This window comes from Gossypium hirsutum, chromosome A05, assembly GCF_007990345.1.
Source record: "Gossypium hirsutum isolate 1008001.06 chromosome A05, Gossypium_hirsutum_v2.1, whole genome shotgun sequence".
Classification (NCBI taxonomy): Eukaryota; Viridiplantae; Streptophyta; class Magnoliopsida; order Malvales; family Malvaceae; genus Gossypium; species Gossypium hirsutum.
This window is the reverse complement of record NC_053428.1, coordinates 106,530,240-106,546,106: the sequence shown is the minus strand read 5'-3', so window position 1 is coordinate 106,546,106 and position 15,867 is coordinate 106,530,240. Positions and strand designations below refer to the sequence as shown.

At 33.0% G+C, this 15,867-nt stretch overlaps 1 protein-coding gene and 1 pseudogene across 1 annotated transcript; both read left to right on the top strand.

The window, feature by feature from the left end:
• The first annotated feature begins 1,004 nt into the window (after positions 1-1,004).
• LOC107959585 (G-type lectin S-receptor-like serine/threonine-protein kinase LECRK4) lies at positions 1,005-3,792 on the top strand (annotated as a pseudogene).
• Positions 3,793-5,849: 2,057 nt separating this feature from the next.
• Positions 5,850-8,680, top strand: LOC107959586 (G-type lectin S-receptor-like serine/threonine-protein kinase LECRK4). The gene has a single exon (XM_016895671.2). The coding sequence runs from the start codon at positions 5,999-6,001 to the stop codon at positions 8,441-8,443; it is 2,445 nt and encodes an 814-aa protein (XP_016751160.2). The 5' UTR covers positions 5,850-5,998; the 3' UTR covers positions 8,444-8,680.
• The last annotated feature ends 7,187 nt before the right edge of the window (positions 8,681-15,867 follow it).

Genomic DNA, 15,867 nt, shown 5'->3' with positions numbered 1-15,867 from the left:
GCTAAAAGTACAAAAGCGAAGGCCCACTTGAAAAATGGGAGAATTTGGGTAAAAATATGGACCTGAAAAATAAATTTGGGCAAAAAAAAAGGTTCGTTTAGAAAACAAATCAGGCCTTGAGAAAGGTGTTTTTTGCCGAGACCAGCTCGACCCAGATACATGACCAAGATATCGATACCTTACATACCTAAAATACCGACACCTTGGGGAAGGTATTGATACATGCCTAAAGAAAAAGTGTTTGAGTATTGACACCCTTTCTAAGGTATTGACACCTTGTAACAAGTATCGATACGTTTCTTATTGTATAAATACTATAGGCTTTAATATGGGTGGGTTGATCAGGGCCCAGATTTAACATTTGTAATCTAGGTTGAGTTTAGAAAAAAATTTAAGTCTGTTTTTTAAGTTGAGCCCAGACCTATCGATCAAACCTAAAATTTTGTTAGAGTTTGACCTATGAACACCTCTACACACATTTTAACTTGTATAAATTTATTAAAACTTTCATATCATTATAATAAATTATGAAAATATATTATAAAGCTTGACATAAACACAAAATAGATAACAATTATTTTGTAAATTGAATTTTAATAATAAACAATGCAAAAATGTTAAAGAGTAAAAATAAATATTATAAATATAATACTAATTTACAACACAAATATTTTTTTTCAAAATCAATATTTACTCGGATAATATAATTAAATTCAATACATATATATTGCTAATTTACAAAAAAGAAATAATAATCTAATATAAATTTAACCCTTAAAAGTTGATAAACACTTTAATAAAATCCCCCAACTTTAATCAAAATGAAAGAAAAAAATTATGTTTAAAAGGAGGTATTATTAGTATTTACATTCATAATCATCTAAATTATGTTTTCGACACATTCAATGAAAACAATTACACCAAGTAAATAAACATATAAAACACAACACCTTCAATACACCTACTCTTATCCAATATGATGAGCATTTCTTTTATTCGTTCTTGCAATGTTAGGAACAACGACCAAAATAATATCCTCAATGCTTAAGGGTGTATGAGATATGGCCAGAAGTCTGCAGAAGGGAAAATGATGTTAGAAAACGAAAAACTTTCTCATCCGGACATGTACTATTTTTAGTTTACCCTTAGGCTTAGCTAAGCAAATTCAGAGAAGGGCTTCTTCTCCCTTATCTCCTTGCTTACAGCCCAACCTTAGTTATGGCTCATGTACCGTCAAATATTATTCTCTTGCTGTTCCTTCTGGTTTCTTTCCCTGTTAATGTCATAGCTGAAGAAGACGAGGCAAACATTATCAAACCCGGTTCTTCACTATATACCGGAAAACAGCATAGTTCGTGGGCCTCACCTTCGGGGAATTTCGAATTTGGTTTCTACCGGCAAGGAGAAAGATATGCGGCCGGAATATGGCTTGTTGGTCGACCAGAAAACACCATTGTCTGGACTGCAAAAAGAGATGACCCGCCTGTCACCTCAAATGCTACTTTGGAATTCACTACACAAGGCGTATTGCTTCTTCGGACTGAGGGCGGTGTGGAAAATGCCATTGCGAATCTGTCCGGAGTGCATTTTGTTGATTCAGCTTCGTTGCTGGACACCGGGAATCTAGTGCTCTACGAGAACAGGTCTGTTGTTTGGGAGAGCTTTGATATCCCGACCGACACAATCTTAGGAGGCCAGAATTTAAGCCTTGAGTTGATTTCCAGTGTGTCAAGTTCAAACCACTACATGCTAACCATTGCTTCAATACCACTCAACTGGCCATTATTATATGCTCTTGAAGTCTTATGGGCTTGTAGCCGGTTTAAATATTTTTTCTGCAGCTGCTTATGAGTACTGGGTCTTCCGTACTGGCTTTTCTTCCCCCGTGTTGAATCTCAAGGAGAGTGGCGTTCTAGTACTGTATTCATCACTAAGTTTCGACAAAGAAAACGTTTTGGCAAACGGCTCGATAGCTGGGAACGAAACAATGATTATCTATAGAGCAACCCTTGATTATGACGGTGTTTTCAGATTGTACTCGCATCAACTTGAAAGCAATACTATGTCAAACAAGTGGCAGAATTTGGATGATGAATGTGAGATTCCAGGTCGGTGTGGGTTGAACAGCTACTGCTCCACCAGCAGCGGTAACGATACTGAGTGCTATTGCTATCCTGGTTTCATATTTATCGACGAGAATGCCAAATTCCTGGGTTGCTCTCAGAATTTCACTGTAGATGGGTGCGAGACTAAGAGAGATGTAGTGATACACAACAATAGCACTACCTTAGACAATATGTCTTGGGCTGGTAATCTTTATTCTGTGAAGCGTAATCTGGAGAAGGAAGACTGTAAGAAAGCTTGCGAGGATGATTGCTCCTGTGGTGGAGCTCTTTATAGCCCAAATCACTGTAGCTTGTATTCCTTGCCGCTTAAATATGGTAGAAAACATGTAAATATAACAACCACAGCCTTCATCAAGTTGATTCCGGGTAGCACCATTAGCCCCCCACCTGAAACAAGTCCAATGTTGATAAGCGAAGCAAACCAAAACCTCATTTTAACTATGGGCTTAAGTTTGGGTTCCGTTGCAAGCTTGTGTTTTGTGATTGCAATATGTAGCTTCTTGTTATACAGGTATCGGGTCCAAAGTTATGAGAAGCTTTTAGAAAGTAAAAGTTCAGGATTTGCCGAGCAATTTACACTACGATCATTCACTTTCAATGAGCTAGATGAAGCAACACAAGGTTTCCAAGATGAGTTGGGTAGAGGCTCTTTTGGAGCGGTTTATAAAGGAACTTTGCCAGGGGATGGTAAAAGTATTGCTGTTAAGAGATTAGGAATGGTTAAGGAAGGAGAAAGGGATCAGTTTCGAACTGAGATGACAGCCATTGGAAGAAATAACCACAGGAATTTGGTCCGATTGCTTGGATTTTGTGTGGAAGGTTCAAAGAAGTTCCTTGTTTATGAATACATGAGCAATGGCTCACTAGAGGATTTTCTATTCAACAGGAATGAACGCCCGGTTTGGAAACAGAGAGCCAGAATAGCGTTGGACGTGGCTAAAGGTATCCTTTATTTACATGAAGAGTGTGAGGTGAGTATCATCCATTGCAACATCAAGCCCAGCAACATACTCTTGGATGATTCATTGACTGCAAAGATTTCGGATTTCGGATTGGCAAAGCTATTGAGGCCTAATCAAACAAGCAGTACAAGTGGAACAGCATGGTACTCGGCACCTGAATGGCAAAACAGTGCATTGTTATCGGTAAAAGTTGATGTATACAGTTTCGGAGTGATACTGTTGGAGATCGTATGTTGCAGGAGCAACATAGAAGTAGAAGGTCGCAGTGCAGATGAGATACTGCTTTCAACATTTGTATACAATTGCTTTGTTGGGGGAGAGTTGAATAAGCTCGTGGAAGGTGAAGAAGAAGTGGACATGAAAATGGTGGAAAGGTTTGTGAAGGTGGGGCTTTGGTGCATTCAAGATGATCCCAATTTGCGTCCACTGATGAGAAATGTGATCTTGATGCTGGAAGGAACAATGAATGTACCGATCCCTCCATCTACATCACTTCCCCATGTTACTAATTAGTGTTTTTAACTTTGAAGTTGGGTTTATTTTAATTATGTTTTTCATGTAATTAATAATAATTAGAGGAGTAATTTTTAAATTAAAATTTCAATATTTATCATTGTGGAAACTATCTGGTTGTTAAAAAGAAAAACATTTTGTGCTCTATACATCAATTATAATGTGATAAGTGAAAGGTCTCTAATCTATACATCAATTAAAAAGATTACTCTTTTTATCCAATTTTGTCCCCCTCACAATGTTGGTGTCGCGATACCTAGAAGAGGATATCTCGATTCCTCAGGCAGTTTCGAACATTGGGGGTCTTCTTTGAGGGTGGATATCGGGATACCACTGAAAGGTGATCTTCCATCTTTCCATACTGTTGGAGGTATCACAATTTCAAGGTATGGAAATCACAATATATTTTCCTTTTGTGTCGTTTTTGCTTATTTTCAACCTTAGCATGTCCTAAATTTATTATGATTTTTTCTTAGAAATGTTGACAGTCCCATAAAATTTTTTGTATTTATCAAAATATAAAAGGATATGTTATTAGAAACGGTGGTATTTGATAATACATTTTAGTTTAGGATTTAGGAATGAGATTTTGGTATATAAAAAATCCTAATGATTTTTCATAAAACTATTGATATTCCTTTAGAAATTTTGGTATATAACAAAATATCTAAAGATGTGCTTTTAGAAATTTTAATATTTCGGCTGATGGAGTCATAACTCGATTGACATGGATAATGTTATCAATACAAGAGGACGTATGTTCGAGTGTATTTAAGTACATTAACCTCTTATTTATGGTTAGAGAGAGACTATGGATAGTTCAAGCTCACCTTAAGAATATTAATAAAAATAAATATTATTAAATTATTTTTATATATTTTAATAGTATTATAATTTTGATATATTTTATTTAAATATTTCAATTAATTAACTAATTTAATTTTTTATTATATTAAATAAATAACTTAAAATAAAATTTAAATGTAAAAACTAAAAAATTAATTTTAAATGATTTCAATATAATATTAATAAAATTAAAATAATTAAAAACTAACTAGTAAAAGAAAGAAAATAACTTACATTACGATGATCCTAAAAACTAAGGTTTTTAAGCATCAATAAAATTTTGCTGCACCATCACAATGTAAAGAAGCTAAATTATTGTTATACTCTCATCTATAGAGAAATTATCTTATTAATCATTTCCACCACATTACTCATGATCCCTTTCAACAATTTTTTTCACTGTCACTAACACATAATTTTAGTAGTTTTTTTACTCTGAACCTTGAATTTAGAATTCTAAACCCCAAACTCAAACTTATAACTTTAAATCCTTAAACCCTAAACACAAACCCCAAATCCTTAAACATTAAATTCAAATCATAAACCTCAAATTTTTAAACTCTCAACCTAAACTTTGAACCTAAATTCAAAATCGAACCTCGAACTTTAAATTTTGAATCCAAACCCTAAATCTTGGGGTTCGAGATTTAAGATTCAATATAAAATAATTATCAAAATTATGTATCAATGACATGAAAAAATTAAACAATTTTTTTTAATTTGGTTGCATAAAAAAAAGAACTTATGAAAAAAAATTAAAATTTGTAAAAAAAGATGATTATTTATAATAAAAAAAATTAGTTACTTTAAATAATTTAATTAAATTTAAATTAAGTTGAAAAAGATATTATATATATGAACATATAATAATACTTTATTATCTTTAAAATTTAAAAACGTGATATTATTTTATTAATATTTAAAAATTATACTTTTTAGTATCATCTAAAAGAAAAAGAGAGAAGTAAGGAGGAAAATGTCGTGTTCGCAACTACATCATCCCTCCTATTGAAAAGGAAAAATTATTAGATGGAGCCTTGGAGTTTCCACCACCTAACGGATTGTAAAAAACTTAAATTTTACTGTCATTTTTATTTTTTTAATAGAAAAATAACAAATCATATTTTTCTCCTCACTTTTAACTTTTTCTTCTTAAAAAAATTAAATCTCACTAAAAATGCTAAAAGTCAAAGAAAAAAATCTAATTTATTATTTTTATATTGAAAAAAGATAAATATAACGTAGAATTGTACCATCCTTATGAAATTGGAAATCTTGATTTATACCTTTGAATGATATATATTAATTTAATTGATTAGACGTATAGTTTAAGTGGAGAGAAGGATTTATGCAATAATTTCTGCATTCAAGACGTGCGTTCACTCTTTCGATGAAGGTAATGTTACCTAGGTAAAAGAACGTAAGGAGTCAGGTTACCTGTCTTTTTCCGCGCAAACCCTGATTCCAGACCTCGGCCATTTTAATTTGGGTACTTGTAAAATAATTTCTTCATCAGTTCCAAAAGTAGAAGACAGAAATACAATAATTTCTATGGCAGCCGTGTGGTCTCTTCTCATCCTCCTTTCTTCATTCTTTGTGGCTAGAGGAGTTGAAGACAAGCATTCAAGCGGCACCATTGGGCTGGGATATTCGCTTTCCCCCTTAACTCCACCCACCTCATTGGCTTCGCCTTCTGGTCGTTTCGCATTTGGTTTTTACAGTCAAGACAATGGCTTTTCAATTGGAGTTTGGCTGGAGGGCAATAGAAAGACAGATAACAAAGTTGTATGGACAGCAAACCGTGATGACCCGCCGCTCCATGCAACTGCTACTCTGACACTAAACGAGAAAGGTTTGCTTCTTTCGAGCCGTGTGAGCGGAGAAAATAAAGTTATTGCTTATCCAAATGACTCGGCTGTCAGTGTCTTCTCTGCCTCCATGCTAGATTCAGGCAATTTTGTGCTCTACAACAAAGTCAATCATACCATTTGGGAGAGTTTCGAGCATCCTACAGATACCCTTTTAGGTGGTCAGGCTCTATTACCTAGTCACGAGTTGATCTCCAGTTCTTCAGAAAATGATCACTCGTCCGGAAGGTTTCATCTAAGTATGCAACTAGATGGGAATCTCGTTCTATACCCTCTAGACGTCGATGATGATCCTACAACTGCCTATTGGGCCACAGCTATTGATGGTGTGAATCGTTCACTCCGATTATTTCTTAACTCGACAGGCTTCCTACAACTTATCAACAACACTGATTCCTCCATCTACCTAGAAATTAATTCTAAATTTTATCCAGAGGTGAGCTACAATGACCACAACGAGAACACCACCACCACCAGCAGCAACGACAGTATCGTTCACAGTGCAAGCCTTGATGTTGATGGAAATTTCCAGTTATATACTCATCAATTTGAGCCAAGTGGTGGATTTCGAATTTCCCGAGTGTTGCGTGCGTTGGAGGATTCCTGTAAAGTTAAAGGCTTTTGTGGTACCAATAGCTATTGCACGTTTAATGATGACAGAGCTTACTGTGCATGCCTTCCCGGCACTGATTTTATCGATCCTCAGCGCAATACCCTCGGCTGCAAGAGAAATTATAGTGAAGCACATTGTAAAGGAGGGAAGGACAATATACCCCTTTATAACATCACTCCATTGCAAAATATAGTATGGACTACAGGTATATTTTACAGTGAAGAGCTAATGTCCATGAGTGCCTGCAGCCAAACATGCTTGGAAGACTGTAGTTGTGAGGCAGCACAGTTTAGCGATGGAGTTTGCAGGAAACAAAAGCTTCCACTATGGCATTTGCTACGACAACATGGTGCTAATGACGAGAGTTCCACTTCCACAGCTTTCTTGAAGATGGGAATCAGAAGCCTAGAAGCAGATGACGGGGCTGTTCTTGATGAATTAAAGCCCCATATCGAACGGAAAGATCCGACGCTGAAAATTCTTCTTTTAACTTTCAGTCTTGTCGCATGTTCATGTGCTTTGCTTGCAATCTCTGGTGTATTCATTTTTAAATTTCGAGTTCTAAGATACAAAAGGCTGTTGGAAATTGGAAATTTGGGCCTAACCGGAGAGCTTACGTTGGCATCGTTTTCATACAATGTACTCAAGAGAGCAACGAATGGTTTTAAAGAAGAGTTGGGTAAGGGATCCTTTGGAGCAGTCTACAAAGGGTCCTTAAACAGAGGAAGAAATTTGATTGCAGTAAAGCGATTGGAGAAGTTAGTGGAAGAAGGAGAAAGAGAGTTCCAAGCAGAAATGCGAGCAATTGGCAGAGCTCACCACAAGAATTTAGTTCGACTTTTGGGATACTGTGCTGAGGACTCCAAGAGGGTGTTGGTGTATGAGTACATGGGCAACGGCTCCCTTGCTGATCTACTGTTCAAGTCAAGACAGCGCCCTGATTGGGATGAAAGAACAAGAATAGCCCTGGATGTAGCTAGAGGAATCCTCTATTTACATGAGGAGTGTGAGACCCCAATCATTCACTGTGACATAAAGCCGCAAAACATATTGATGGATGATTATTGGAGAGCTAAAATTTCAGACTTCGGGCTGGCAAAACTGTTGATGGGGGATCATACAAGGACCTTCACAGTAGTGAGGGGAACTAGAGGATACATGGCCCCAGAATGGCATAAGAATGTTCCAATATCAGCGAAGGCTGACATTTACAGTTACGGAATTGTGCTATTGGAAACTGTGTTTTGCAGACGAAACTTGGACACCACTGTATCAAACCCAGAGGAGATCATTCTGTCGATTTTGGTGTATAAATGTCTGGTTGAAAAAAAGTTGGATAAGCTTGTGCTTGGTGAAGAAGTAGATAAGAAAAGCTTGGAAAGAATGGTGATGGTGGCACTTTGGTGTATCCAAGATGAACCAGCACTTCGTCCTTCCATCAAGACTGTAGTGATGATGCTGGAAGGCATTACTGATATATGCATTCCCCCATGTCCAACTGCTTCCTCCATATAATTTAAGTCACGACCTAACAATCAATCATCTCTCTCAAGAGTGTTCGTGTAGTTATGTTACTTAAGTACTGCGTCATGTTTGTATTTCCTCTGGCTTGTAATAAATGCTTCCTTCAGCAGTGTTCTCCCATCATTTGTAGGTTTAAAAATTGTGTTCGAGTTATCTAATGATATAGTAGTTGTATGTAATAACTGAGTTTTACGTAATTTCTAATTAATAATCTCCTATTGCTCAAAATGGTAAAAAACTTGCAAAAGGGTCATGTAAGCAAAGCCATCATGTGTATGCTAAGACTAATAAGCCCTTTTATCTTGGACTTGTTATGATCTCATTAGACAGGATGTTAGGAAATTGAATAATCATTTTTAAGCAGAGAGATTGTGCATTAGAATAACAGCATCTAGGAGCAAAACCGGAACTCAGAGGCTGTGACTGTAGAACATGTTCCGGCAAAGGTACATGAGAATTATCAACTTAGGTGATATTGGTATATTTGCACGTATGTACGACGACGACGACTACTACTACATGCCATACAACTGAAGCCATCTTCCTCTTTTTGTGATCATATGAGTATATATACAATACAAGTTTTCGGTTAAGGCCCAGAAACAATACCAACAATGTCCATCCATGGCGGCAGCCCATACAAAATTTTTGGAGTTATTGCGAGTAGGAAGGCACTAATGACCTAGAAAAATGGTTAAATTTCAATTTAATCCCTCTATTATGCTTAAATTTGATATTGAATCTCTATACTTTAGTCCTTATATTTTTATAATGTTATTAATAACTCCAAATAGTTAGTATAATTAACTTTTCAATTAAGATGCTATGTGTTTATATATAATTTAAATATCCTAAAGGTCTCAAAGACGAACACATGTCTTCTCATTTCTTTTGAATTTGTCTTCTTTCTTTTCTTTTCTTTTTTTTTTGATATTATAAGACAATAGTCAAACTTTAATTTTAGCTCTTATACTATGTTGAAACTTGAGATTTAATTTACTTACTTTATTTTTTGACATAATTTGGTCCTTCTATTTTTATAATGTCATCAATTGGCCTAAATACTTAATATTATTAACTTAACTTAGAGTATATTTTAACTTTCAAGGTTTTACTTTTTTTTTTGTCGAAACCAAAATATTTACCACTGGTAGTAGTGACTCTCCCTCACCGCAAGTGCTCTCTAAAAAAAAATAAACAGTTGATGATGAAATGTGATCCATTCACAATAATTATGCATAATTTTTTACTTAAGTATAAAATTAAAGGTTAAACTACACAAATGATCAATTAATTATAAATAAAAAAAATTATTTTAGACAAAAAATAAAATGTTTGTAATTTAGGCACTCGTATTTTAATCACTCCCGTTAAAATGAAAGGTGGACGTCCACATGGAATTTTTTAAAAATTATATTAATATTTAATAATTTCCGGCTAATAATTTTTTTCCACGTCTGAAATTCTTTTAGCCAGAACCTAAGCTAATAGTGAAACTAAGGAAAAAAATTTCTTCGTTGTAGTGCTAGAAAAAGAATTGCAGTCACCCTTTCCCTTTCTCGCCCAATCTCTGCCTCAAGCACCTCCCTCTCTAGTTTCTCATGCTCTGCTTTGGCTTCCTTGATGTGCCTCATCCCGGCTTGCCACCTCAAGCTTTTTATAGTGGAGGTCAGTTTGGGGGTGGCTCTTTACCTCCAGGGGCTGATCATTAGTTTGATGATGAGGTTGAGATTTACCCATCTTGAATCTTGCATGTCTCTTTCGTTACTATTTTTTTAAAATTAACCTTTAGTTTAAAGTTTTAATTTTTAAGCTTTGTTATCCCTAAAGATTGGATTTTTATATCTGGGTATTAGCAGAATGTTGAGATCCTTCAAATTTACTTGCTTCAATTGTTTCTGCTTCTAACCCAGTTCTTTTCGTCGAAAGCTTATTTGAAAATGGGGTTGACTAGCAAGCAAATGGTGTTGACGATGGTCGGTTGGTGTTAAATTAAAAGTGTGGGGAATGATAATTTTTTTATGAATAATAATTACATGAATTTTAAAAATAAAAAATAAAATGAAAAACATTTTTAAACTTTAACAATAGTAATCAAAATGTAATGAATTTTGTAATTATGACGTCACGTCATTTGTATTTCTTTTTAAATAATTTTTAGTATTTTTATCAAGAAAAAATAAAATTAAAATTAAAATTTTAAAATTCAGGATAAATTTATGTGACATAAAATTATTAGAAATGAATAATATCATTGTTTTATACAATCTTTTCTCGTGTACATCTAACGTAAAATTATAATTTAATTTTCTCTACTTAAAAAGAATAATAGGTTAATCTTAAAATATTGTTTATTGTTAATACAAAAGGGTTAGGAGGAAAGGTAATATAAATCATACTCCACCTTTGCACTATATTTTATACATGCAATTTGACAGCTATAGATATTATTATTATTATTATTATAAAGCAACTAAAACCTTGTGATTAGATAAGTATGATTTGATTCAATCCACCTTCTTTATACATTTTCTTAAGTGATATGATCTTCATTGATAGACTAGATACGATCCACAATCCCAATATAACCCAAATATCTAGCTCAATAAATTGCCAACAACTCAAATATGAAGATAGTCTAGTCTATCGTAGATGGTCACTCCCTCATACACTTATTTAGTCTTTTCATACTTTACAACAATCTCCTCCTTTGACAATTTTTTGAACAAAACACAAACAAAGTAGGAAGCTTAAACATAAATTAACAACTTACTCCCTCTTAGCATATTTCCTTTTAATCCATCAATAATGAATCATAGAAAATATATGCAACCAAAGCAATCATCATCTATTCACCAAATGAAATCCAACCATTAGAAGTAGAAAAATCAAGAAACAAACCTCCAAAAACCATATCTTCCGAAAAAACTACAGTAACATCAATGAATTTGAAGCAAAATATGAATCTCCCCTATCACCAGCAACTTCCACTTACTCTCTTTCTCCCCCTTTTTGGTAAACAAGATTGCCAACTTATTCTTCGTTAAGAAGGGATATTAGATTAGCACGAAGAGCCTTTTGCCTATCTCTAATCTTCTTAATAGTCTTGGCTTCAATAAGAAGTTTGGTAATGTGCCTATTATTGGCAATAAAGGATGTAAGATCTTCAATCATCCTTTTATGAATATTAAAGGGAATAGCCTTGGGACCTAAAGAAATTGACAATTTATGGGTCTGAGGTGCTTCTTCTTACTCAACATCATCATATCCAAATTACTCACTCTCAATAGCAACATCACCTCTCCCCCTCAATAGTAGCTATCATATTTAGACAATAACAATTCAAGGCTTTCTTTATCATTGTAGGGCTAACTTTATCCCATTCTCCACATATAAATACCTTTTAATGCAACTTACTATTTTTGTTACTTAATACTTTGCAACAAATTAGCATAAAAATCCATAACAACATTATGGACACATGACTTGACATAATTCATTGACGTTAACAATCCACTTTCCCTAAGAAGTACATCTATGCATTGATAAAAAAAACCCAAAAAAATGATAATAGGTTGGATAAAATGATTTGGTATCAAAGTATAATTGGTAAATTATGTAATGTATATGTTCATGTAATACTAAAGGCTAGAAATGAGTATGTGTAATTGGTAACTTTGCTTAAATGGCATAATTGAGATATTGGTTTGGTTGATTAGGTGTTGCAAAATGGTACCATTTGGACTTTTGGAAACAGAAAATCACGTCACGACGTCAAACCCATAGTATCGTGACGAGGAATCAACAGTGAGTTGTGTCATGACCTAGAACCCTTGAAGTCGCAACGTCAACCCAATAGTTTGTTAACTTTACATTTTGGTCCTAATTCGACCTCGAGTTAGCAAATAAACTTTCGTAAGCCCGTAAAAGACCAAAATATTATTGAAAGACATATTGTGAAAGCATAATATAGTTAGTAGTAAGTGAAAAAGGTTAAATTAGATTGTAATTGCTCTAACAATGAAAGTGACATATAGATGGGTGCTTCCAAAGGTTGTGCCTCGGAGTTTTAGCCAAATCACAAATTCTTTGATATTTACAGTCAAAATTATAAATGAGATTGTTAAGAAAAAAATTTAAATGATGTATGTATTAGTATCAATTGTCGTGTTTAGTTAATTTGTTGGAAAGTGAATTTTAAATAGTGTTACTCAATTATCCAGAATCTGTATCATCCAGAACCTGGACTCGGTGAACAGGTTGAGAATTAGGTGTTACACAAAGCCCGTGATAAATGCACAAATAGCATCCCGTGGAGGTCAACTGATGAAATGGGGCCCATTTGACCCACTTGAACTGGCCCAATTCGTAAAACATGTGGAGAAGTCCATCTACTTGAAGCCTTAATAGCATAATGAAACACTTAATGAAAATCAGGGCTACCTTGGTAAATATGGCAAGTAATATTATAATATATTGAACCTGATAAGATTTGATTATGTAATATTAATGGATTGTGTAAAACCTTTAAGAATCTCAATTCTAGGTAGGCTGTAATATTGATCGTTGATGTAACTTAATCTGTACCGTGAGATTTGGGGGAGTTTAACTACAAATAGAGGCCTCTCCCCTCATTTGTAATCACTCAGTTGTGATCATTAATAATAATTGAATACTATTGAGAGTATTTACTCAAACACTTGGTATGCTTTTTTTTTTTTACTTTCTTGTGGCTTTTCCATTCTTTTGTTACTTTTTTGTTTTGAGTTGCTTCCATTTTATTTTCGGTATGTTGGAGAATTTTATCGAGATTTCTCACTTTGTGAATGTTAGGTTGACTTAGGCAGATTTGAAGTAAAGAAATTGCCTAAGATCTCATGGATTGCGAGACTAAAGTTCTAGTCCGATGGCAAAGGCATATACCTAAACATCTTTCCAAAAGTTAGTGCTACACCCATTGTCAATTGATAAATGAATGTTGCACCTAATATCATCTCAAACCCTTGCAAATGACTACTAGACATGAGAAGCAGCTAGTCGATTAATACTGATAGGACATGTTTCCTTCATGTTATATTTAGAGCGTAAAATTCGAACCCACAAAGCTTCTTTGTTGGTCAAAATTGTGAAGCCCAATTTCATTAGGAAGGAATGGTTATTCATATTCAATTTTCAAACGCCTAAATCCCATGCTCATAGGGTTGGCAACATTAGTTCCAAGACACAAGAGTTGGCTTCTTCAAATCAATACCCCTCTCAAATAAAGCTTCTAACAGTCTTCTCAATTTTCATACAAATGCCTATAGGAATCTTAGCAATTTGCATGTAATAAGAAGAGATTGATAATAACATTGACTTAGCAAGCGTAACACAAGTCGCTAACAAAAGAAGTCTAACATCCCATCCTTTAACCTGCTTATGAACTTTGTCAACAATAAAGCAAAACGTATATTTGGTGACTCTCTTTATGAAAAAGTGAAATACCCAAGTACTTCCTCAAATTTGAAACTTGTTGGAAGCTTAAAGTACTTCACCATGTTTTAGTATATGAGTTAACAATAGACTAATTTCAATTGGTAATTTTTAGCCACTTACATGGCTTGTTTCGAGAAAAAGGAAAAATTTATGCGTATTTTGAAGAGGTCTTTTTTTTTCACAAGAGTTTTTACTCATCTTTCTAATTTCAAGTGTAAATTTGTGCTAGTTGTTTTTTTATTTTATGTCTATCTATTGTGATACATATGAAATAAATGAGTTTTAGTTGTTTTTTTTATTATATGTCTAACTATTGTAATACATATGAAATAAATGAGTTTTTTTCCTCATGTTATTATATGAGTAACCAAACAAGTCATAAAAGATCAGTATACTGTTTGGTACCTCAAAATTTTTTTTTGTCTCAATTTAGTATCTGAGTTTGGATTTAATGTTCATTTTAGAACGTAATTTTTATCAATTTCATACTTGAGTTTTTTTTGTCCCAATTAAGTACCTTAATTTGGCTTCAATTTTCAAATTAGTATTTGAGCTTTTTTTGTCTCAATTAAGTACCTATATTTTTTTTCTAGAGCACACATGTCAAATATTTTTTGCACCACATGATGTTTGGCTTAGGTACCAAATCGGGCATTGAAGCCAAATTCTAGTACCAAATTGAAAAAAAAAACTCATGTATCAAATTAAATATTAAAGTCAAACTTAGGCACCAAATGGTATTTTAAAGCAATATTAAATCCATGAACTTAAAGAAATTATTAACCCAATTACCTAAACTTCATTGGTATTGAGCTTAAAAAATCTTAGTATTTAACGTTTACATTTTTTTTGTCAAATTGACCCTTATTTTTTTAACTAAATTTGACCTTCAACTTTTTAACAAAGAGTAGAATTTGACTATCAACTTTTCAAAAAAAGTTGAATTATTTTTTTAATGGAAAAATTGACTAAACATTATATTTTTAAACATTGCAGCCTGTATGGCAATTCACGTGTCCTTTATACTATTTTTTTATTTTATGAATTTTTTATATTTTATAATTTTAATTTTTTGAATATTTTATAAATTTTAAATTATTTGTTGATGCTACATATAAGAAAAATATTGTCATGTCAACATTTAGTACATATGAATTGTCATAAAAGTTGTCATACTAATATTGTTTAAAATGTTAATGTTTCAGTCAATATTTATGTTAAAAAAATGAGTTAACTCTTTTTAAAATATTAATGACCAAATTTAGCTAAAAAATAATAGTCAAATTGATAAAATATATAAACATTATGAATTAAATTTAGGTATAATGATTTTTTTGGCCTTCCAATTTTACAAAAAAAATTATTTTTTGTCCTTTTTAACACTTAAACTTGTATTTTTTTTGTCAAACCATCCAAAAAAAATAAAAAATTTAACATTTTTAACATTATTGATATTGTATACATGTGCATTATCACGTGGATAACACATTAACATTTAATTAATTTTTTAAAATTTAAAAAATTATATATATTTAATATTTTTTATGATTTTTAATTTATGACTTCGTTCCAGTGAATTTAGTGGTGGAGCTAAAAAATTTTGAGAGGCTGGAATTAAATTATAGATTTTATAGTAAAAATATAATTTTATCATTTTAATAGTCTATATGTTTATAATTTTTAAAGTATTAAATCAAATTTTTATTATTTTTAGGAGGTAAAATATAATTTTATTATTATTAATTTAAAATTTTATAAATTATAAAAAGATAAATAAAAATTTTCCATTTTACGTGTTGATATAGAAAGAAACGTATCTCATTTGGACTTCCACTTTCCATGCAAAATCTTGGTCAAGTCGCCGTACATTAGTTTAACAGAAGTTTATAAAAAGTCTGTGCGTGGGTCGGCATCAATTAATGTCTTCCATATTCCATCAT

Excerpts from the sequence above, each read along its gene's own strand:
- LOC107959586 (XM_016895671.2), top strand. The coding sequence starts at position 5,999 with ATGGCAGCCGTGTGGTCTCTTCTCATCCTCCTTTCTTCATTCTTTGTG.